The 26,447-nt window shown below is 37.6% G+C and overlaps 1 protein-coding gene across 1 annotated transcript in view; it reads right to left on the reverse strand.

Annotated features, from left to right (window-relative positions):
• RLF (RLF zinc finger) overlaps positions 1–18,504 on the reverse strand; it is a 78,328-nt gene extending 59,824 nt beyond the window's left edge. Inside the window, exon 1 of the mRNA XM_043875807.1 lies at positions 18,243–18,504. Coding sequence (XP_043731742.1) covers positions 18,243–18,479 — 237 coding nt within the window. The 5' untranslated portion in view covers positions 18,480–18,504. The remainder of the gene's footprint in view (positions 1–18,242) is intronic.
• Between the last annotated feature and the right edge of the window lie 7,943 nt (positions 18,505–26,447).

Genomic DNA, 26,447 nt, shown 5'->3' on the forward strand with positions numbered 1-26,447 from the left:
GTAACCATCGACAGACAACTGACTTGAGAAGATGTGGTACAAGTATGTGTGTACATGTAGACACACAAACACACAAAGTGAAATATTACTCAGTCATAAAAAAGAATGAAATATTGCCATTTGCAGCAACATGGATGGGACCTAGAGAATATCATACTAAATGAAGTCAATCAGATAGAAAAACACAAATATCTTATAATATCACCTATACATGGAATCTAAAAAATACTACAAATGAATCTATATACAAAAAACAGACTCACAGACACAGAAAATAAATTATGGTTACCAAAGGGGGAGGTGGGTGATAAATTAGGGGTACTATGGGATTAATAGATACAAACTGCTTCACATAAAACAGATAAGCAAGAAGGATTTACCATATTACACAGAGACCTATATGCAATATCTTGCAATAACCTGTAATGGAAAACAATCTGAAAAAAAAAAGCAACTGAATAATCTTGCTGTACACATGAAACTAACACATACTATAAATAAAATATACTTCAAATAAAAAAAGAAAAAAGGAAAAAAAAATCTAAGAACTAAAATCATAAAACTCTTGGAAGAAAACAATGAGAAAAAGCTTCATGACATTGGATTTGGAAATGATTTCTTAGATATGATACCAACAGCATTATGTAACAAAAGTAAAAATATATAAACTGAACTATATCAAAATAAAAATTTTCCTACCCTGAAATCTGGACACTATCCTTGTGGTAAAAAGAAAACCTGCAGAACAGGTGAAAATATTTGCCAAATCATATACCTGTTAAAGGATTAATATCCAGTACATATAAAGAAGTTTTAAAACACAACATCAAAAAACCCCAACAGTAATAGGCAAAGGACTTAGACTTCTCCAAAGAAGATACACAAGTGGCCAATAAGCACCTGAAAAGATAAAAAATAACGTTTGTAAAGATGTGGAAAATTTGGAACCCCTGTGCATTGTTGATGGGAATGTAAAATGGTTCAGCCACTGTGCAAAATGTATGGTGGTTTCTCCAAAAATCAAACTGAATTATCATATGATCCAGTAATTTCGCTTCTGAATATATACCCAAAAGAACTGAAAGTACGGACTTGGAGAGTTATTTGTACTCATGTTCATAGCAGCATTACTTACAATAGGTGGAAGCAATCCAAGAAAACATCAAGGGATAGATGAACAAATTGTGGTATATAAACACAATGGAATATTATTCAGCCTTAAAAGGGAAACTTGACACTTGCTACAAAGTCAATAAATCTTAAAGTCATTATGCTAAACAAAATAAGCAAGCCACAAAGTGACATATGTTTCCACTTATGTCAAATTCATAGACAAAAAGTATAGAATGGTGGTTACCAGAGGCAAGAAACAGGGAGGAATGGGAAATTAATGTCTGATGAGTTCAGAGGTTCAGTTTGAGAAGATGAAAATGTTCTGGAAATGAATGGTGCTGATGGTTGCACAACAACATAATATACTTAACGCCACAGAAGTGTATGCTTAAAAACAGCTAAAATGGCAAATTTTATATTATGCATACTTTACCACAATGTAAAAAAATACCCAAAAAAGTTGACTTTATGTCTTGAGATTTAAGAAGAGCAATTTTCAAGAAACAGAAGTGGGTGAGCATGAACAGGAAGAGTGGGGAAAGAGAGGAGGATAAATTCAATTATTTCCCATTTCTGTTTTAGTAAGTCACTACTACTAAAGAGATCTAGTATACTTCTTAAATACGAAAATTTTAAAATTTGAGCTTTATCACTGGACAGGATTACAATTCTGAGGCAGCTATGTAAAACAGTGAAATAAAACACCTTTCAGTTGGGGAGTCGAACTTCTACCCCCATTATTTGCCAGCTAACAATGGGTCTTGATTTTTTTAAAACATTCAACTGAAATGACTGAGTACTCATTTTGCACCATTGTGCAATATAGCTTAAAAACAAAACAAACAAAAAACCTGTGGCAAAACACATGTAACAAAATTTACCATCTTAATCAATTTTAAGTGAACAGTTCTATGATATTAAGTATATTTACACTGCTGTGCTACCACCACCACCATCCGTCCACACAACTTGTTTCATTTTACAAAACTGAAATTGAACCCATTAAACAGTAACTCTTCATTCCCCCCTTCCCTCCACCCCCTGGCAACCACCACCATTCTACTTCCTGTCTGTGTGCAACATACTTTCATAATATGGTATTTTCTGTTTGAAAACAGCAACACAAGAGTGTGGTAATGGCATCAAGGTATACAACTAGAACAATGGAACAGAATAAAGTCCTGAAATAGACCTACATACATATGGCTAATTGATTTTCAGCCAAGTGCAAAGGAGATTTCTCAATTCAGTGGGAAAGTAGTCTTTTCAACAAATCTTGCTGAGACATTTAGATGCTCCTATCTTTTTAAAAAAGAACTTCCATCCATCACTCACACAACATACACAAAAAAGGAACTTCAAATGGATCATAGATCTAAATGTAAAACTTAAAACAGTAACATTTACAGAAGAGAATATAGAACATCTTTGTGCTCTTAGGTTAGGCAGATTTCTCAGATATAACATGAAAACTATAATCAATAAAAGAACAAGTTGATAAACTGAACTTTGTCAAAATTAAGAACATGTGTTCTTCAAAAGACACTGTTGAGAGAGTAAAAAGACAAGCCACAGCCTAGGAGAATACATGCCAACAAGCCATGGCTTGGCTGCTCCTGGGGCCATCTAGTAATGTAGGACTTCTCTTTCCTATTAATGTCTCACCCAATTTTTCCTTGAAGTTCTTGCTAGTGCCTCGTGTGAGTTTACCAACAGTTCTGTCCACAATGTGTGCCTGACACTATGCTGTTGTGCCTCAGTTCATCCTTGTCATGATCTGCTCTCCCTAAGCTGGGAGTGAGCACCTTAGGCTCTCTTCATGCCCACCCTCAGCACAATGGCATCTGTATCACAGTCAAGGGTGTTCCCGCCAGAGATACCAAGGGAACCAGTGACAGAATGTATGTAACTTAAGTGACACAAATCACCACCTCCAATCTGTCTACCCTTTGCCATCTAAGCCACAACATTTAAAAAAGCGGAAAAAAAAAAAAAAAAAGAATATACTAAATAAAAGGCTTGGGTCCAGAAACACACACACACTCCTCTCAAAACTCAACAATACGAAAACAATCTAATTTTTTTCAAGTCAGCAAAAGAGCTGAAAAGATACATTTCCAAAGAAGATATATGGTTGACAAATAAGCAGGTGAAAAGATACCCAACAGAAGTCACTAGGGAAATGCAAATAAGAACCACAATGAGCTGCCACTAATTTTAGGGTGGCTAAAACTATAATAAAAAGACTGGCCACGCCATGTGTTGATCAGGAAGTGGAAAACTAGAACTCTCATACATTGTTGTTAGGAATGTAAAACGATACTACTCTGAAAAACCTGACATGTGACCCAGCCATTCATTTACCCAAGAGAAAGAAAAGCATTTGTTCACACAAAGACTTACACATGAATGTTCATAACAGCTTTGTTTGTATCAGCCAAAAACTGGAAACAAGCTGAATGGCCAACAGGTAAATGGACAAACAAATCATGATAAAGCCATACAAAGAATACTCAGCAACAAAAAGAATTAATTATTAATATATACAACATAAAAGAATTTCAAAATAATTATACTGGCTGAAAAAAATTAAAAAGACTGTATAGGGTTTTTCTGTAAAATTCTAAAAATGCAATATAATCTATAATCTAATCTATAGAGAAAGCAGCATAACTGAGTGAGGATGGAAAGTTATTACGGAAGAAAAGTAAGAAAGAGGAAATACAATGGGAGTAGAAAGTTCTAGCAGTGATGGGTATATTCATTATTTTGACTGTGGTTTCATGGGTATAAAAATATGCCAAAGCTTATCAAGTTTTAAATATGAGGTTTACTGTGTGTCAATTATACCTCAATAAAGCTATTTTTAAGAAAAGACAATGGTCCATAAAATGTACAAAACCATAAAAAAAATTTAAATCAATTTTACATTTTAATTGTCAGATTTACTATTTTCACTGCAATAAAATGTAAAAATTCTGCACATAGAGGTAATACAAAAAGTGAAAAGATAAACTGAAGAAAATGTAATTCTGAAGTAATGACCAACAAAGAATTCATGTCTAGAAAATACTTTCATAAAACCTGTTAAGAAAAAGACAATCCAAATGAAAAATGAGCAGAAAATGGGGAAAGATAACTCACAAAAGAGAAAATCTGAATAGCAATAAATGTAACCAAAAAGATAAGCAACTCTTCACATCAGAAAAACAAAAACCCACAATAAGATAGCACAGTCCACTCACCAGAATGGCTAAAATTAAACTGTCTGACTACACCAAGTATCAGCAAGAGTATAAGGCAATGGTAACTTTCAAACACTGATAACTGCATAAACTGCTACAAATACTGAGGAGAATAACTTGGCAGTATTAATTACAGTTGAAGATAGGACTATGTACGAACCCAGGAATTGCACTCAAAGCACATACTCTGAAAGAAATTCTTGCATCCACATATAAATACACACAAAAAAAAGATGTCTACCCCAGCAGTTAACGTAAATGCCTCCAAATCCATTAATAAAAGAATGGACAAATGAACTGTGATGTATTTACATAACGAAATACTACATACCATGAATGTATCAAAAAGTGAATGTTATCAAAACTATATATACCAAAAAGTATACATATAACTAGATAACTCTTAGAAACATTATTCAAAAAGCTTCAGAAGAACGCCATGTGCATGCCTTCGTGCTAAGTCACTTCAGTATGACTCTTTGTGACCCTATCGACTGTAGCCTGCTAGGTTCCTCTGTCCATGGGATTCTCCAGGCCAAGAATACTAGTTGGCTGCCGTGCCCTCCTCTGAGGAATCTTCCCAATCCAGGGATCAAACCCACATCTCTTACATCTCCTGCATTGGCAGGTGAGTTCTTTACCACTAGTGTTACATAGTACATCATTTAAGCAAAGTTGGAAAACCTAAGAAACAATACTACACATTATATTAAAATTCACAAAGTAAAGAGATGCTGGAGAAACATTAAATAGCAAAATCAGGATGATGGTGGGAGGTAGACAATCTCTGACACAGCACACACAGGTAGCTTCAATTATTTCTGAGGTTGTGTTCATTTTAGCATTACACACTTTACACTTGTATATTGGAAATATTTGTTTTGAAAAGTAACATACCCTTGAAAGTTTTGAGCAAAACTAATTTTCAACCTAGATTCCTATACCCAGCCTAACTAACACAAAAGAAAGGGGAAACCTCCTCAGGAAGCTACTGAATGGTAACTCACACCCCAAATAGGGGAGTAAAACAAGTCAAAGGCATGACGGCCAGAAAACAGGATCTAACAAGGGAAAAAAGCAAAGACAAGTACTGAAACAACAGATGATAAAATGAAAATTAATTTAAAAGGGTAACAGAAGTACAAACCATACAAAAACACAAGAAATATAAAGGGAATATTCCACTTATTCTTCACTGAAATGAAACAAATGATAACACTTTAGTAACTGTGTTTCACAATTTTTCCATATAGCACTGCTTTATAAAATTATATTATGGTTTTCTAACATTTTTTTTTATAAAAAACAGATCCTGGATAACCTTTCCTATCAATACATACAGCAGTATCTTTTTGCCTGTTTAAATTTGAAAAAAAAAATACTGAAATACACCAAAAAGGAAAATTCACACATAATCCTACTTTACATAAATACATACATACATACATACAGAACTTTAAAGTTCTGTATGCAATAAAGAAGTAAAAGATCACACCTGTGTTCCATCTAATTCTATTCCTACTCTCTATGGCCAAATAACCCTGATAAATACAATTTGGTATGTCTTGGTACGTATGCCTTATATACATAAACAAAAGCTTTCTGATTCTTTGTAACAATCTCTTGAGCTCAAACATTTTATGGCTCTGGGATGTTCAAGGGGTACTTGTTTTTTTGGCATTTTCAAACCTAAAATAAAAAAGCCCTCATCCATTTCACGATGGATTTCTGGCATTCCTGCTTTCCCTTAAATTAGTGGGGTTTTTTCTCTTCTTAATCATACACTTGCTTCAAATTTTTAGTTTGGCAATGAAGCTGATTATAGAAAAGTATGGAATGGAAATTCGTCTCTTTATGGTCTATACCAACTGGAAGGAGCGATAATGTTTACTAAAAAACATTTATGTTTTAAATTACTACATAATAGTTAGACAAGGGAACTGTTTTACTTAAGTTCCTGTTACCTAAGGACAAACTAGTTGGAAGGTGGATAAATACATATGACCATCAAACACTGACTACTGCTCTACTGTAACAATAAGCAAATGCAACAGGAAAAAATGTTTAATACTTATCTTCTCCACTAGACAATAAGCTCACTATAGACCAGAACCCTGAGTAGTATGTAGCAGGTATTTTACAATTATTTGCTTTTTGATTCTTTGCCAAGTTATTAAAGATCTAACTTATTTTTTTATAATTTTTTTTAAAAATTTTATTTTATATTGGAGTATCACTGATTAGCAACGTTGTGATAGTTTCAGGTGGACAGCAAAGAGATTCAGCCATACATATAGATGTATCCACTCTCCCTCAAACTCCCCTCCTATCTAGGCTGCCACATAACACCGAGCAGAATTCCCTGTGCTAGACAGCAGCAGGTCCTTGTTGGCTACTCATTCTAAATATAACTGACAACTTATTTTTGAAGTTTGATTAAGACAGTTTTTCACATACATATCTTTGACTAATATGCCTATATACCAAAACAAATTCAAACGGAAGAGATTTAATTCCAAATTCTCACTGCATCACTTCATGGCAAATAGATGAAGAAAAAGTGGAAACAGTGTCAGATTTTATTTTCTTGGCTCCAAAATCACTGCGGATGGTGACTGCAACCATGAAATTAAGAGACACCTGCTCCTTGGAAGAAAAGTTATGACAAACCTAGACAATGTATTCAAAAGCAGAGGCATCACTTTCCAGACAAAGATCTGTATAGTCAAAGCTATGGTTTTTTCAGTAATTATGTAGGGATATGACTGCCCTCAATCTTTCCCAGCATCAGGGACTTTTTAATTACTCCCTATTTTATAGACAGGAATACAGAGGTACAGCAAAGTTTAAGGTCACAAGAGAATCAGAACGAGGATTTAAAATGAAACCTCTTAACTTCAAATGTATGTTCCTATGTATGTTCTCCATTTCATTAGACAATAAAACATAAGACTGACCAAACATGATGTTTTACCCATATTTACTGTTAGAACTTCATGGGATAATTTGTCTTAGGTTTAACATTCTCATTTACCAAGTCCTTTAAACATCAAAATCAAGATTTCACTACGAAGGAAGAGCCAAATAAGGATAGTGAGCATAACAATGAATGTAAACAATTTCAGCTAGAATTAGTAGAGTAGCTTCCACTGGGATGGCCATTTACCCTAGAGGAATAAATGATAACCCATCAAGGGGCAGAAATACAATATTGAAACTTTTTTTTAGTTGCACTATGTCTTTGTTGCTGCATGTGAGCTTTCTCTAGTTGCAGCGACCAAGGGGCTGTTCTCTGTTGCGGTAAGTGGACTTTTCACTGGGGTGGCTTCTCCTGCTTCGGAGTGCAGGCTCTAGGTGTGCGGGCTTTGGCAGCTGTGGCACACAGCCTTAGCAGTTGTGGCTCGAAAGCCCTAGAGTCTAGGTTCAATAATTGTGGTCCATGGGCTTACTTGCTCCTCGGCATGTGGAATCTTCCCAGATCAGGGACCAAACCCGTGTCCCCTGCACTGACAGGTGGATTCTTATACAAGCACCACCAGGGAAGTCCAATATTGAAACTTTTATTTAAATTAGTTTTAAAAACCTCACCCTTTTTATACTTCTGTGTTTGCTTGTACTTTATATATTGGTATTGTATTAAAAAATTTTAATATTCATTTATTTCAATAAGGATGTACAAGGCAAATGTTTGGAGACAACTTAGAAAATAATCCTTAGCAAATGTTTCTGAATAGAATTATTTACTTTTGAAGGAGAATCACATCTAAAAGGTCATCTCATTTAAGTAGCAATTTGAAGCCCCATAACAAACTGATTTGGCTTAAGGTAACATGTCCACAGGGAGGCCTGGTGTGCTGCAATCCATGAGGTCACAGAGAGTCAGACATGACTGAGCAACTGAACTGAATACGTCCATTCAGTGAAACTTTATTTGAAAATGTATAAAGATAACAACACAGAAAAAAAGTTAGCCAATGAAAAGCACGAGGGTCTTTCCATTTATTCAGCTATGAATTAGTCTTTCTAAAGATTCCCAAATCTCCCCAAAATAGGAACGATCAATAAATGTTTGTTGGAAATGAGTACACTGACAAATCTCTCACAAAAATCACTAAATGTATCATACATTCCAAGGGCCTCAGGCTAGGCCACAACTAACTCTACAGTATGTTCTGCTTCTTGAGAACCTCAAACAGCATGGAATCCTAAGATTACAAGGTCACACTGAATGATTAGACACAATCAAATTTTAATGACTTTTAACTAATAACATTTTCAAATAGAGGTATGTTTAAAAAGTAAAGACAAATCTCACAGGGGGAAAAAGTAAATACCTAATACACATGAAAAAATACACAAATGTTGTTAATTTAATAGTGTAATAGCAATTATCTGCCACAACCAGATGGCCATATATTAATAAGTTCAGTAATATCAGAAATGGCAAGGCCAGTATCTATCAAAATTTTAAAAAACATTCTCTTTAGTCCAGTATTGTAATTTCAATTCCAGAAATCCATGATATGGATTTAAATAACTGGTGCTTAGTGTTTAAAGTTATTCACTTCAATATTATTTGTGATAACAACAAAAAAGAACACAAATGACTTAATTGTGGTGTACTGATACAGAAAATTGTCCTGATACAGAAAATTGTCCTCATTATAGTAAATTAAAATGCAAATTTCAGAAGACTGTATATTTTCATTTTTAAAAGTACACGAGACACTGTTAACTTCTCTGCCAAGTGACTGGAGGAACTGAAGGCAGAAGAGGGCTTTTACTTTTCCCTTAAATGTCTCTGTAACTTTATATACTCTGCCATGAGCATTGCTTTTATAGTTAAAAAAAGTTTTTAATTAAGAGTGTTGGGACTTCCCTGGTGGTCCAGTGGCTAAGACTCCACGCTCCAATGCAGGGGGCCTGGGTTTGATCCCTGGTCAGGGAACTAGATCCCACATGCTGCAACTAAAGATACCAAGTGTCACAACTAAGACCCAGCACAGTCAAATAAATAAATAAATTAAAAAAAAAAAAAAAAGCGTTGACGGTTTTGCTACCTGAACAATTTAAAATTGATGCAGTTTTCAATGGAATACCATGAAGTTACTTTTTTAATGTAGTCAATATGTACGTGTTCCACATGAAAAGATATCTAAATGAAAGAAGCAAGTTTTAGTATATAAACTTGACACTATTTTTTAAAGACAGTACATATCATACAGAAAAATTCTGTAAGTATATGAATGAATGATGAAAATGAAGAATATTTTACTGTGTTGTAACTTTTAATTCCCAAACTGTTATCTAAAGAAAATGTAGCACTGAAATATAGAGGGTATGTGATAGCTTTCATCTTTACTTTCTCTTCTCTTACATTACTCTCATTTTTTACAATTACGTTTATGAGTTAAACAGTGAGACTTTCACTTTTTGCTTTATGCATTTATACATCTTGTCTTAAACTTCTAGAAAGAGCATGCATCGGTCTGGAGTCACAAAAAAACAAAAAATGAGTATTCAGTTTTATTACCTTAAGATATCTTATATACCTTAAACATATATAAAAATATATACACATGAAAAAAGAAAACGAAATCACAAATTAAAATACACCTATTTTATATAATCATTTATCATAAAAATACAATTCCCAAGCTAAGTCATTTATTCTATCATACCTGGTAATAATTCTTGTAAGTGTCCATATTAAAAGGCATTACTGTTCTGGCTAATGTGGCACACTCAGGTTAATCTCTTTGGGAGTAAAAATACTTTAAAACCAAATAAATGTCAGCACAATCAGCTACTAGATTCCCCCCAAAACAACAAGAAAATGCCTCAAAAAAACACACTGAGAAATCAGTATAGCACAAAAGTGAGGAGAAACAGATAAATACATCAGTATTAATAGTTTCCAAGCTACCTGTGTTGCAGAAATACAGGAAAACCTAGATGAATAAACATGAACTCAAAATATGTCTGAAATACAATTCATTCTCAATTTCCAAAAAGTTATAATACATTAAAATATTGTTCATTTGGGACAATAAGTATAATCTAAAAATGGCAAAAACTTTGGAAGGAAATTTTTTATAAAAAGCTCCCAGTCGTTTAGGCCGAAACCAAGAAATCAAAACTCGGTGCTGTGCAGAAACATAAAGCAATCAACTATTCACCATAGTGATTTGCTTTACTATAATGAAACCAAAGCATGTGATTTGGGGGCTGATACAGGTTTAGAACATGGCAAAATGTTCTATAGACACCCTTATCTTAGCAAATGCTATACAAAACTTAAATGTCTTTCTAGGAGTCACAATGTGTCTTGTATTTTTTAAAAAAGCATTTTTCCAAACATCAACCCAACTTACATGAACACAGAACCCTTATTTTAAGAAGTGCTTATGAATACATGTATTTCATGGAACAAACATAATTTAGGAAATGTTGATTAAAAAAAAACAGCATAGGCTCTGGAGTCAGACTTCACCACAGCTGTGTGATCTTGAGAAAGTTACATAATTTCCCTGAGTCTCAGTTTTCTATCTGTAAAAGGAAAATACCACCACTTACCCACGTGCCTGGCACACAAAAAGATGCTCAATATATTAAATATCTATTTTTTTGACATGGTTTCCATGTTGGCTTATATCAGCAATGAAAGTTTCAGGAATCTATTTTTTTATATCAACTTGCAATCTATGTTCGGGTTTTCTAATATGGTGTCAATCACATCCAAAATAAATACTTCAATCTGGCTAAACAAACCTTGCTGAAAAATTCATTACTTTAAATGTTTGTGGAATATAAGAAACGAGGGGAAGTTCTTAGAAAATGTGAATAAAATTAAATCGAGATTCTACTTTTAGTTAATCAAAACACAAGAACAGTAGACCTGATCCCTACTGGAAGCAGCATGACCTTCTTGACAAAAAAAGTTCTTATTTTTTGATTAAGATAGGTTAAAACTCCCTTGTTACTCTCAAGAAGTCTAGTCAAGGATTTATGGAAGGAAGGAGAGAAAGGATCAACAAATACTGACTGAGCAGCTATCAAAAGCCAGGGGCTAATATAGGGAGGGGTAAACAGAACAATCAACACCCTCATGCTGCTCACATTCCAGGTGGGCACACAGACAGAGACGTTTCAGACAGCCGTCAGTGATGAAAAGAACTATAAAGGAGTGCTAAGGAGTCAAGAGAAGATGGGGGTGTGCTGCTTCAGATAAGACAGTCAAGGGAGACCTCTGGGGCAGGTGACAGGTGTCTAGAACAGAATGAAAACAAATATTTTTTAGTCTGCCAATGCCTTTGCAGTCTTGAAATAAGTGATGTTTTCTATTTAGATTTTTTACTAATGTGGTTCAGAAGAGCATGATCCACAGGTAGGCACAGAAGTCACTAGAGGCTACAGTTTAAGAGACTAGGTGGTACCACGGTAAATGACAGCACCCAGAGCTCCCACTGCTTCACAGATCACCTTTACAATAATGTTTTGGTTATATGCACTGAAAAACTAGTTTTTGTGATTATAACTAACTGTTCTCTAGTTCCTATATAGCTATCTCCCAAGAGAAGGCAACACAAGAAGAAAAGCTAATGCATTTAATAAAAACCCTTTAAACTAAATAATTGAAAGAAGTAAAAATAAAAAGATATTGCTCAAGAGTCTTCATGGCCACCAACCTCAAGGAGTTTCGAAGACTGATCCTTCCTATCTCAGCATCTCCAAGTCATGTGTGCTCAGTCGTGTCTGACTCTTTGCAACCCCATGGGTTCCAGCCCACCAAGCTCCTCTGTCCATGGGATTTTCCAGGCAAAAATACTGGAATGGGTTGCCGTTTCATACTCCAGGGCATCTTCCCAACCCAGGGATCAAACCCGAGTCTCCTGAGTCTCCTGCATTGGCAGGCAGATACTTTACCACTGAGCCATCTGGGAAGCCCTAGCATCTTTCTCAATACTATATAATGCCTCCTATTTGCCCCTCTCCGTCAACTCTAGCCCTCATTTCACACATGTAAATGTGTACCTTAATATGAATGTAAGCCAAATTGACAAATAATGTCTCCAAGAAATGACCAAAATCTACCCTGTTTCTTTACAATAATTTCTTATGGTAAAACCGCCTGTTAACATACCAGATTTTACATTAAGTGTTCCTACAAAATTTATTCAACAAATTAGTTCTGTGGGCCAGGCATTGTATTAATTTCTAGGTACCAAGAGTAAAACAAAGACTTGTTGGCTTACTAGTCAATACAAGAAATAAACATGGGGAAAAAAAATTCAGGTACCATGCTGATGTACAAGGTGCTACTGGAGTACATATTCTAAGTGGAAGAGTCACCTTATTCTATCTAATGAAATCAGAAAATGTTTGAAAACGCTTATTATTTGAGCCAGGTAGTCAAGGATAGATAAGCAGATGAGTTAAGGGAGGACCCTGGGATTAGTCAAGCAGACTAAGAGATGAACACTGGGGTGAAGATAGACCAAAAAAAAAAGAGAGAGAGAGAGAGTTGGGTGTAAGGGGTGGAACAGTTCAGACCCTAAAAAGCTTTGCTTGCCAGGTTAATAAGTGTGAATTTTATCTTGCCTTTGGGGCAAAAAAAAAAGGAAGAATTTTAGTGAATAAAGTGTCCAACAAGATCATGTTTATAATTTAGAAGGAACACCAAAATGGACTGTAGATAAGGTCACTTGGAAGGCAAGGAAGATTAGTGAAGAGCTGTAAAAGGACATTATGAAGCCTGAACTAAGACCTTGACAGCAAGAAAAAGAGTTAAAACCAAATAGGTATATGCAAGCCAGAATCAAGATTGCCAGGAGAAATATCAATAACCTCAGATATTCCGGTGACACCACCCTTATGGCAGAAAGTAAAGAAGAATTAAAAAGCTTACTGATGAAGGTAAAAGAAGAGAGTGGAAAAGTTGGCTTAAAACTCAACATTCAAAGAACTAAGAATATGGCATCTGGTCCCATCACTTCATGGCAAATAGATGGGGAAACAATGGAAACAGTGACAGACTATTTTCTTGGGCTCCAAAATCACTGCAGATGGTGACTGCAGCCACTAAATAAAAAGACACTAGCTCCTTGGAAGAAAAGCTATGATAAACCTACATAGTATATTAAAAAGCAGAGACATTACTTTGTCGACAAAAGTCTGTCTAGTCAAAGCTATGGTTTTTCCAGTAGTCACTTATGGATGTGAGAACTAGACCATAAAGAAGGCTCAGCACACAACTGATGCTTTCAAACTGTGGTGTTGGGTAAGACTCTTGAGAGTCCCCTGGACTGCAAGGAGGTCAAACCAGTCAATCCTAAAGGAAATCAACCCTGAAAATTCATTGGAAGGACTGCAGCTCCAATACTTTGGCCATCTGATGCAAAGAGCAGACTCATTAGAAAAGACCTGGATGCTGGGAAAGATAGAAGGTAGAGGAGAAGGAGATGACAGAGGACGAGATGGTTGGATGGCATCACTGACTCAATGGACCTGAGCTTGAGCAAGCTCCGGGAGATGGTGAAGGACAGGGAAGCCTGGTGTGCTGCAGTCCGCAGGGTGCAAAAAGTCGACACAACTGAGCGACTGAACAACAGGTATATACAAAGCGTCAAAAAAAAGCAAACAACTAAAAGGAAATCTATTAAAATCAAAGAAAGCATCACAGATAAGGTGACATTTGCACAGGGCCCTAAAGAAGGAAAGTCAGCCATGCAGAAAATGTGAGAAAGGATAGAACAGCACGATGAAGGGGCTTCCCTGATAGCTCAGTTGGTAAAGAACCGCCTGCAATGCAGGAGACCCTGGTTCAATTCCTGGGTCGGGAAGATCCAATGGGAAAGGATAGGCTACCCATTCCTGTATTCTTAGGCTTCCCCTGTGGTTCAGCTGGTGAAGGGAAAGGCTAACTACTCCAGTATTCTGGCCTAGAGAATTCCATGGACTGTATAGTCCATGGGGTCGCAAAGAGTTGGAAAGGACCAAGGGACTTTCACTTTTCACAGCACAATGAAAGGGAAAGACCTAAAAATGCTGGATGAACTGAGCTCTTGTTAAACTAGTAATGCCATCCTTTGTAGATCAGTCACCTGGGAAATATTTACTGAAAGCTTAACGTGTGTTTTGGATCTTGGTGAATCCAATGACAATTAAGATCATCTTTCCAAAATAATGCACCTAAAAACTTGTAGGCACAATTTTAACCACAGAGTAACTGAGATCCCAAACTTGGTCCATGGTATCCAAGTACAGTAATTCTGAATAAGAGTAGAACTGGGGTGGTGGGACTGGCTGGCTACTCAAGAGCTGAAAAGTAAGCTGGGGGCAAGGCTGTTAAGACTTTTCATCCCAAGAAATCTGGATAACTCAGTTCCAGAGCCACTGGCTTTTAACAGAGATTGTTTTATCTAGTCCACACAACAATGTATTTACATAGAGAACAATAAGTACTATTATTATGTTTGCAAATGAGAAACTTCGGTTTAAAGAAAATTAACATGACCCAAGGTCACACAGCTAGTTTAAATGGTAAAGATGGTATAGAATGACAATCTGACTCAGGCCTTTGGACCCAAACACGAATCTAGGGAAAACTGAAATATATTCAATACTCACTGAGTTAACATTTAAAAATCTACAGTTACTGTTAGTCCAAAACTGGAAGTGTCTCATAAACAAGGATTACTCATAAAGCTACTGTGCCCGATACTCTCAAAGTATAATCATTCAGTCAATAATGTCAATTTTGTAATGAAGTCTACTGTAAAAGTCTTCAAAATCTGTGTTACAAATACACCAACCAGTTGGAAAACTTCAGGAATCTGGGTTCCCAAAACATAGTAAGAACCTGAGAGGATATCATCAATTTTCCAGCAAGACAAAGAAAGACTGTTTTCTAGAGTTAATCTTATCCACAAAGTCTGGCAGACAATGTTTTCAGAAAAGGAACTGAGGGAAGGGCGGGGGGGGGGGGGGGGGGGGGTGGAATCCACATCCAACAGTCACTGAATACAAATTTTCACTGACTACGACTTCATCTACAGATCATTTTCTTAGTAACTATTACTTATGAAGTTTCATTTTGATCATCTTTACAAACTTCTGAAAATTGAAAACATGCCCAGAATGAAACAAGCTTCTCTATCCTTTCATATGCTAGTTTATTTCTTGACTTGGTGCAATTCCAAAGACAGAGCCATTTCTTACAAGTGCAGCAAAAGCTAGAGGGAATATGGTCCCAGCCTGTTGCAGGAGGTTCTACTTTGCACACTCTAAGTCCCTAAGACAATATCTTTAACTTAAACATATGATAAAAATACCTTTTATGGCAGTTAAGCATCCCAGGGAGCATCGGTGAGGCCTTTATGATAATGTAACATCACTACTTCTGTTTACACATTCCTTAGGTACTCCTGCAGGACAGGTCACTATTTCCAGCACTAAGTGCAATGTCAGGCACACACACAGTCAGTAGGTGAAAAAATCTGACACTGCCTTTCCAATGTGAAACCAAAAGCTATTCAACCAAATCTGGATGGTGAAATTATTCCTACTTCATCATAAAACTAAAAAAAAAAAAAATTTTCTGTTATCTGATAAGAAAGGACAGCCTAAGTTGACTGGGCTATGGGAAAAAATGTGCCAAAATAATGTGACAAATATTGTGAAGAGTTGAAAATAAACTTTCTGGTCTGTTTGTATAAAGCATTACAAGCAGATAAAGGTCAGAAAACAAAACATAATCTCACAGTCACATTTTGCCCAAGGTTATTAGCTAGTAAGTGGTAGAGTTACAATTAAGACCCAAATAACTCCCAATCCAATGCTTTCCATTACAACATATTGTCACTGATACTTTTATTTTATAAGTGTAAAAAACTGTTTTGGGAGAATTTCAGACCAAAAAAAAAAAAAAATTCACTAAAAAAAAAATTACAAAAATATTTTGTTTTAAAAACTCTTCTAAAAAAAAAAGAAAACTCTTCTATGCCCTCACATATCTAAGTGTTGCAAAGACAATACATTAAAAATTAATCAAAATCGAAGCCACCAGTACTAGGCTTAAAGCGACATATATATATATATGTTATTCTCTGACAAGCTTCAATTTGATTGGTTATATCCATTCCTGCTATCCTTCCAAGAAGACAACGAAAGCTTAGAAGGCTTATCCCAAACCAACAGTTCTGCTCTCCTCCTCACTAATCCTGGTCCAGTTAGTTCCCTCTTCTCCCAAAGCACTGTTTTCCTTCTCATCTCCACCATTAACACTATAATACCACCTCCTTTCCCGATACTTAACAAGGCTCATTTTCAACGCTTCAAGCACAGGGCCTTCTCAGGCCACTCCATCCAAACTGGCCTCTCCTAGTAACTTCTAAGTTAACCTTTACATTTATTTTTACTAGTTGACTGTCTTCCCATAAGATGTCCCATAAGCCCCGCCCCCCTTTGTACAAGGTATCCTCTTCCATCATCACCAAACTGCATCTGGCAATACTGTTATTTCTACTACCTCCTCCAAATGGTAAACTCATCAAGGGTAAATGCTGTCTGATTCATGTTTCCTCAGTACTTGGTAAAGTGTCTGGCACCATCCTATGGAGTCAGTAAAAGTTTGTAAATTTGTATAGTAAGAATGTTCATTGAGAGTAAAGATGCAAAGGACACAGTGCTTCACAGTTCAGGGTAAAGGCTGCAGGTTGTAGACAAACTGGAGTGATACAATGTATGGAAAAGATTCATTGGCAAGGTCAAAATTCATTCAAGAGGAAGTGCCTCTGGCTTAGCAGAGGAGAGAGAAAAGCAATCAATCAAGTCAATTTTCGATCCTCCTCCGGACCAACAGAGCAAATTGTCCCTCTAAATAATAACTTTGGAACACCGCAATTTATTCTGCACACTCAACTACTCATTAAGAGCCCAAGTGCCAAAACACTACCATTATTTTGCATCCTTTAAGGAGCACCAGGTGAGAAGCAGAGGGGCGGGACCAAAACATGATTAGAACAAACAAGCAGACGAAAAAATAATCATGGCACATCTTCAAAATTTATAAAGAAAAATCGCGACATGATCAAGGAAAGAAAACTCAGCATACCAAGAAATATGTAATCATAGGTTAGGACCCACTATGGCACAGAAATAGTCACAGAACTGCCAAAACAGACCACACTCCACATCTTTCCCAATCCTCTTCTACTCAAAGACCCGAATAATCATTGCAAGGATCAACAGCCTCGTTTCTGGCAGCACAATTCTCCAAAGAACATAGAAAAGACGAAAGAACAGCTTTAATACCCGCTCCCCCCCCTCCCCAAAAGGCAGCCAAAACCAAACCACCAACCAGCTCCACAATCCCTAAACAGAAAGCCCTAGACGCCTTTCAAAGCCAACTGTCATACCTTTCAGGGGCCCAAAAGACGTTCACTCCAAAGATAAGTCTCTGGCCCCAACATATATCTCCGAATTATTTAGGAAAATCCAGGCTTTCCAATTTGGAGATCTGCACTCAAAAAAGGATCTCCTGGCAGAAATGAGCAATCAATCTTTCAACAGGCAATGGCGCTCCAACCACCCGGCTGGGGGACAGGCAACGACGACAGGGCACGGCCCTTCCAGGGAGCCGCCGGCGCCCTCCCAGCTCTCAGTCTGACCCAGCGCAACCCTCCCTGGCGGTGGCCAAAGTCGGGCACTTGGCGGAGGGGGGCCAGCGGCTGGGCTTTCGAACTGGGCCTTCCCGGCCCCGGGGGCGCGGCAAGACACGGAGGTGGCGCCTATCAGTCCAGCCCCGGCAGCAGCAACAGATCCGGGGCCTCTTCCCCTGGCCTCCCCGCCCCGCCGCCCTCAGCCAGCCAGTCCGCCCCTCACCTGGCAGAAGCTCCGACAGTAGTTCAAAGATGAGACCTCCGACACCTCCTGCTCCCTCAGTTCTGTCTCCAGCTGCCACAGACAGGGTCGCAATCCGGAGGCTACCGGCGCCGGAGATGCGGGACTATGGCCCCGAGCCATGGACTCAGTCTCGGTTCCTTCTCCGGCTCCGGCTCCCGCCGGAGCCTCAGCCCCAGCCCCGGCGGTGGCGGCGGCGTCTCCCTTTCCGTCCGCCATCTTCCCACGGCCCAGCAGCGCGTAGGCAACCAAGCCACGTGACTCAGACCTGGCCCCGCCCCCGGCCGACCGCGCGTGGTGACGCACTCCGGGGCGACTCGGGCGCCAGTTGGATTCCGTCATTGGAACTCTGGACGCTCCTCCCCTCCGCGGCCTCCTCAACAACCGCCCTGGCAACAGCCTGGCAACAACTGGCCAGAAGTTCCTGTCCACTGCCGTCCTTCCATTACTTTTGGAGTTACGGCGTCAGTGAGACGGGACATACATGCAGACATAATCTAGATATGTAAGAATGATGTTTGAGCTGTGATCTGAAGAACGAGAGAGATGTAGCCAGCAGAAGAGCCTTTTGAAAGGAAAGCATCCCCAGTAGAAAATAATAATAAGCAAGGTTGTGGATGTTGTGAGGTTGAAATGAAGACTACCCCCATGGGAACGTGGATGATAACAGAGAGGGCATTACACCTCAGTAGCTAAAGGATGAACTTTTCAATAAATGGCGCTGGAACATTTTTTTCCAAAAGGAAAAAAAAAAAAAAGGATTTTTACCTCAAACCGTATCTAAAAATAAATGCTGAATGGAGAAAAGGAAATATAAATATGATATCAAAATGGAGAATTTCTTAAGATCCAAAAAGCACAAACCATAAGGAAAAATATTATTAGATTGAAATTGTTAATTCTGCAGTAACAAGTTTTAAAAGGTGGTGCATGATGACAACCCAAAGACTTGACAATATTCATTACATATATAACCATCAAAGGATTACTATCCAAGAAGTCACCAAAACCAAAAGGAAAAAAGCAAACAATCTAACAGAAAAGTAGAGAAAAGATATTACGAGGTAGGTCACCCCCCCAAAAAAAACTGATGGCTGTTAAACCCATGACAAGATACCTAACTTTACTGTAACTATCATAGTACAAATTAAAACAGCAGTGAGACATAATTCCATACCCATCAGCTTGGCAGAAGTTTTAAATTAGTACCATGTGCTAGGAATTAGGAAAATGGAACTTACATGCTGCTGATAGAAGTATAAATTGATACATCATTTAGGAGAAGAATGTGAAATAATTAAAGATGCACATGTCGTGTAAGCCAGCAATTCCTAATAATAATAGTAATCATCATCATCCATATTCATTGAGACTTAATATGTGCTAGGTAATTTTCTTGGAGAAGGGAATGGCAACCCACTCCAGTACTCATGCCTAGAAAATTCCATGGATGGAGATAACTTTCTAAATTTAATATGTCCTAGGTAATTTTCTGTTCATTTCCAAGGCAAACCATTCAATATCATGGTAATCCAAGTCTATGCCCCGACCAGTAATAGTGAAGAAGCTGGAGTTGAATGCTTCTATGAAGACCTACAAGACCTTCTTGAACTAACACACAGAAAAGATGTCCCTTTCATTATAGGGGACTGGAATGTAAAAGTAGGAAGTCAAGAAACACCTGGAGTAACAGGCAAATTTGGCCTTGGAATACAGAATGAAGCAGGGAAAAGGCTAATAGAGTTTTGCCAAGAGAACGCACTGGTCATAGCAAACAACCTCTTCCAATAACACAAGAGAAAACTCTACACATGGACATCACCAGATGGTCAACACTGAAATCAGGTTGATTATATTCTTTGCAGCCAAAGATGGAGAAGTTCTATACGATCAGCAAAAACAAGACCTGGAGCTGACTGTGGCTCAGATCATGAACTCCTTATTGCCAAATTCACACTTAAATTGAAGAAAGTAGGGAAAACCACTAGACCATTCAGGTATGACCTAAATCAAATCCCTAACAATTATACAGTAGAAGTGACAAATAGATTTAAGGGACTAGATCTGATAGACAGACCCTGATGAACTATGGATGGAGGTTCGTGACTTTGTGCAGGAGTCAGGGATCAGGACCATCCCCAAGAAAAAGAAATTCAAAAAAGCAAAATGGCTGTCTAAGGAGGCCTTACAAATAGCTGTGAAAAGAAGAGAAACAAAAAGCAAAGGAGAAAAGGAAAGATATACCCATTTGAATGCAGAATTCCAAAGAATAGCAAGGAGAGATAAGAAAGCCTTTCTCAGTGATCAGTGCGAAGAAATGGAGGAAAACAATAGAATGGGAAAGACTAGAGATCTCTTCAAGAAAACTACGGATACAAAGGGGACATTTCATGCAAAGATGGGCTCAATAAAGGACAGAAATGGTATGGACCTAACAGAAGCAGAGGATATTCAGAAGAGGTGGCAAGAATACACAGAAGAACTGTACAAAAAAGATCTTCATGACCCATATAATCACGATGGTGTAATCACTCACCTAGAGCCAGACATCCTGGAATGTGAAATCAAGTGGGCCTTAGGAAGCATCACTATGAACAAAGCTAGTGGAGGTGATGGAATTCCAGTTGAGCTATTTCAAATCCTGAAAGATGATGCTGTGAAAGTGCTGCACTCAAGATGCCAGCAAATTTGGAAAACTCAGCAGTGGCCACGGGACTGGAAAAGGTCAGTTCTCATTCCAATCCCAAAGAAAGGCAATGCCAAAGAATACTCAAACTACTGCACAATTGCACTCATCTCAGACGCTAGTAAAGTAATGCTCAAAATTCTCCAAGCCAGGCTTCAGCAACAGGTGAACTGTGAACTTCCAGATGTTCAAGCTGGTTTTAGAAAAGGCAGAGGAACCGGGGATCAAATTACCAACATCTGTTGGATCATCAAAAAAGCAAGAGAGTTCTAGAGAAACATCTATTTCTGCTTTATTGACTATGCCAAAGCCTTTGTGTGAATCACAAAAAAACTGGAAAATTCTGAAAGAGATGGGCATACCAGACCACCTGACCTACCTCTTGAGAAACCTGTATGCAGGTCAGGAAGCAACAGTTAGAACTGGACATGTAACAACAGACTGGTTCCAAATAAGAAAGGGAGTATGTCAAGGCTGTATATTGTCACCCTGCTTATTTAACGTCTATGCAGTGTACGTCATGAGAAATGCTGGGCTAGATGAAGCACAAGCTGGAATCAAGATTGCTGGGAGAAATATCAATAGCCTCGGATAGGCAGATGACACCACCCTTATGGCAGAAAGTGAAGAAGAAGTAAAGAGCCTCTTGATGAAAGTGAAAGAAGAGAGTGAAAAAGTTGGCTTAAAGCTCCACATTCGGAAAACTAAGATCATGGCATCCGGTCCCATCACTTTATGGCAGATAGAATAGGAAACAGTGGCTAACTTTATTTTTCTGAGCTCCAAAATCACTACAGATTATGATAGCATAAATGAAATTAAAAGACTCTTACTCCTTGGAAGGAAAGTTATGACCAACCTAGATAGCATATTGGAAAGCAGAGACGTTACTTTGCCAACAAAGGTCCGTCTAGTCAAGACAATGGTTTTTCCAGTAGTCATGTATGGATGTGAGAGTTGGACTATAAAGAACGCTGAGTGCTGAAGAATTGATGCTTTTGAACTGTGTTGTTGGAGAAAACTCTTGAGAGTCCCTTGGACTGCAAGGAGATCAAAGCAGTCAATCCTAAAGGAAATCAGTCCTGAATATTCATTGGAAGGACTGATATTGAAGCTGCAGCTCCAATACTTTGTCCACCTGATGCGAAGAACTGACTCGTTGGAAAAAACCCTAATGCTGGGAAAGATTGAGGGCAGGAGGAGAAGGGGATGACAGAGGATGAGATGGTTGGATGGCATCACCGACTCAATGAACATGTTTTTGGGTGGACTCCAGGAGTTGGTGATGGACTTCAAGGCCTGGTGTGCTGCAGTCCATGGGGTCACAAAGAGTGAGCCACTGAACTGAACTGAACTTTCTAAATTCATTACATATATTAATTCATTTAATCCTACTAAATAGTGACTCCCCTGATAGCCCAGTTTTTATGATTTTGCCTTCTATTAAAGGGGATGTGTGTTCTCTCCTGGTGGGGGAGCTAAGATCCCACATGCCTCCTGGCCAAAAAAACAAAACGTAAAACAGAAGCAATATTGTAACAAATTCAATAGAGACAAAAAAAATTCTAAAAAATAATACCATGAAAAGTTACTATTATTATCATCATTTTACAATTCAATAAACAGAATTTAAAGAACGTGTGGTGTATATGTACAATGTAATATTAGGCAGAAAAAAGGACTGAAGCTTAGACATTTACAGGAACAGGAATGGTCCTGGAGGGTATCATATTTAGTGAAATAAGTCAAGGAAAGGCATGTACTGTAGGTTATCACTTATATGTGGAATCTTAACAAATAAAACAAACTGATGAGTCTAACAAAATAGAAACAGACTCAGACATACAAACTTCTGGTTCCTGGTGAGAGGAAAAGGGGGTACGGACAAGATAGGTGTAAGGGATTAAGAGGTACAGACTACAATGTAGAAAATAAATAAGTTATTAATACAAGGATATATTGTACACCCCAGGGAATATAGCCAATATTTTATAACTATAAATGGAGTATAATCTATAAAAATTTGAATCACTAGTTGTATGCCTGAAGCTAATACAAGTCAACTACACCTCAATTTAAAAAAGGAAGAAGGTTTGACTCTCCTGTGAGACATCTGAATGGAGATACCAGATACGCACTTGGGTATATGACTGTGAAGCTACAGAGAGGGTAGGACTGGAGATACAAAGTCATCACTTGTTATGTCCTGTTATTAGACCAAAACTTCTTTCCTTGACTTCACCACGGCCTCCTCTAGTTTTCTTTCTGCTTCTTTGCTCTCTTTTATGGAAAAAACTTCTCTAAAGGGAAAGCCAAACCCTCTGTTTCCACTTATTCTCTTTTCATTCTCTCTTGAACCCTTTTCAACCAGGGTTTCATTCCCCATTACTTGCTGAAGCTGCTCTTTTTAATGTAACCAGTCATTTACCACTTTTGCTGTGTTAAATCTTGAGTTCTGAGTCTTAATTTATCAGTTTCTTAGCAGTATTTGGCATTGTTGATCATTCCCCAACACTTGATTTTACTTAGTTTTCAAGTCTCCACATTCTTCTGGTGTTTTTTCATTGTTTCTCTTCCTGTTCTCCCATTCTGATTTCTAAATGCAGCAGGCACAATCTTTCAGTCTCTTCTGTCCACACTCATTGGCATACTCACCCAGACTCATATCACTGATACAGCATTGATATGATTGTTAATACTACCCGAAGCCTAGGCAAGAAAGTCCCTGCCCTGGCACAAACGTCATTCTCTCTCTTTCTCTCCTTTGTACATGCACGCGCGTACACACACAGAAAATATAACTATATAAAAAAACACATAGCTGCTTATCTCATGCAAAATCAAGCATTCACCACAAAATTCAACCCTAAAAATTTTCTTTTATGACCAACACTATTCCAGGGAACCCTCTCTCTCCTCCACATTTCTGTGTCCTCAAAACTAAAAGCACCCAGTGAATTGAAAGTAGGGACTTAAACACGTATTTGTATGCTCATTCACAACAGTATTATTCATAGTAGTCAAAGCATGGAAATAACCAAATGTCCATCAGTAGATGAAGGAATGAACAAAATGTAGTACATACATACAATGGAACATTGTGTACTAAGGTGCTTCAGTCACGTTTGACTCTTTGCGACTCTAGGGACTTGCCAGACTCCTCTATCCATGGGGATTCTCCAGGCAAGAATACTGGAGTGGGTGGCCATGCCCTCCTTCAGGGGATCTTTCCAACCCTGGGATCAAATCAACATCCCTTATATCTCCTGCATTCACAGGTGGGTTCTTTACTACTAGCGCCACCTGGGAAGCCCCACAATGGAGCATTATTCATTAATAATGAATTAAATGTCCATTAGTAATGAATGAATGTCCGTCTTAAAAAAGGACGGACATTCTGACATGTTACAGCGTACTTGAATCTTGACAACATTACCCTGAGTTGAATAAGCAAATCAAAAAGAGACAAATACTGTATGATTCCACCTATATGAGGCACCTAGAGTAATCAGAATCATAGAGACAGAAAGTAGAATGGTGGTTGCCAGGGGCTGGAGAGAGAGAAGAAAGGAGAATTGGTGTTTAATGTTAATATTAGAGTTTCAATTTGGGAAGGTAAAACCTTCTAAAGATGGATGGTGGTGATGATTGTACAGCAAAGCGAATGTCCTCAATGCTGAACGGTATACCTAAAAATGGTTAAAATGGCAAAATTTAACACAGTATGAAAAACCTCAATGGTAATTGTATCACAACACCTTTAAGGTTTTGCATTGTGCCACTTAAAGAGAAACACATGCCGCTTTGAAATGCTCAGAGAATTTGAACAACAGAAGCACTTAAGACAAAGCACAAATGAACTTGTCATGTCCTTCCTCTCAGATAGCACAAATGCAGTAAGTTCTTGCATAACCAAGTATTGTTTCCCAGTAGTGGTGAATGTTTGCTATTTATTATTGTGTCTCTTCATGTTCCAATGCATGGTTCAGAAACAACTGATGAATTAGCACAGTGTCCCATAGCTGAAAAAAATTCTGCAATTCCTATGGCCCTTAAGTTATTTATGTATATATAGGAGTAGTAAATGGCAACCCATTCCAGTATTCTTGCCTGGAAAATCCCACGGACAGAGGAGGCTGGCGTGCTCATAGGATCGCAGAGTCAAACACAACCGAAGGGACTCAGCATGCACGCATGCATGCACATAGACATATGTGCGTGTGTCTAGATGTGACATGAGAGAAGAAAAAGACTGATTCTTTACATTGCCAATAGATGAACAATGAATGTTAGCCTTGGGCATGATATTATTTTTATAAAAATATTTTATAACACATTAATTCTTAAAAACTAAATATTTTTAATATTTATATAATTTAGCTTTAAAACTGTGATAATTTTGTATCTAATTTTAAGAGGTAACATCAATGTTTTAAGACAAAAATAACTTTTTTGAAAACATGAAAAACAATTTTTTGAGATGACATTTTTAATTTTTTATCAAAACATTTATTTTGTATTACCACTGTATTATGTTAATATTACATATAAATATATTATTTTGCATGAATTATTTTATGCACTTTGAATGCAACTACATTTTATTTTTAGTCCTTTTTAGCTCATTATTACTATAGACACAAACTATGAAAAACTTTATAAACAACATACTCAGTGATTTTACTAGGGCAAGAAAATTAATTGTATGAACTAAATATGTAATGATATACTAATTATGCATTTTATAATTTATCTAAAAAAAATCCCTGGCCCATCAAGAAAAAAATTGATCTAGAATACAAATTAGAGACACTTTTTTTCAAGCAGAAGGGAAGAGAGGCAGTGTTGAACTTCTGAGGAGAGGTAAAAAACTTCGTTAGGGTTACTTAGGAGTGTTATAGGAAAGAATACTTACTAGGTATGTGCACGAAAACTATAGGGCAGTGTAGAATGGCATTCATTCATTTATTTAACAAATATTGGGGATTCCCTGGTGGCACAGTGGTCAGGGAACTAAGATCCTGAAAGCAGTGTAGCTCAGACCAAAAGAAAAATATTCATTGACAGACTACTAGGTTTCAGGTACATCCTAGGGGCAGAAACATGGCATGAATAAAAGAACGTTGCCACTATGTTTGTATTCTTTTTTTCCCCCAGAAGAAACAATATAGCTAATGTATTTGTTTTACATGCAAAGATGGGCACAATAAAGGACAGAAACAGTATGGACCTAACAGAAACAGAAGATATTAAGGAGAGGTGGCAAGAATACACAGGAACTATGCAAAAGAGATCTTAATGACCCAGATAATCATGATGATATGATCTAGAGCCAGACATTCGGGAGTGCAAAGTCAAGTGGGCCTTAGGAAGCATCGCTACAAACAGAGGTAGTGGAGGTGATGAAATTCCAGCTAAGCTATTTCAAATAATAAAAGATGATGCTATGAAAGTGCTGCACTCAATATGCCAGCAAATTTGGAAAACTCCGCAGTGGCCAA

The sequence above is a fragment of the Cervus elaphus genome, chromosome 20 (genome assembly GCF_910594005.1).
Source record: "Cervus elaphus chromosome 20, mCerEla1.1, whole genome shotgun sequence".
NCBI classification, from domain to species: Eukaryota; Metazoa; Chordata; class Mammalia; order Artiodactyla; family Cervidae; genus Cervus; species Cervus elaphus.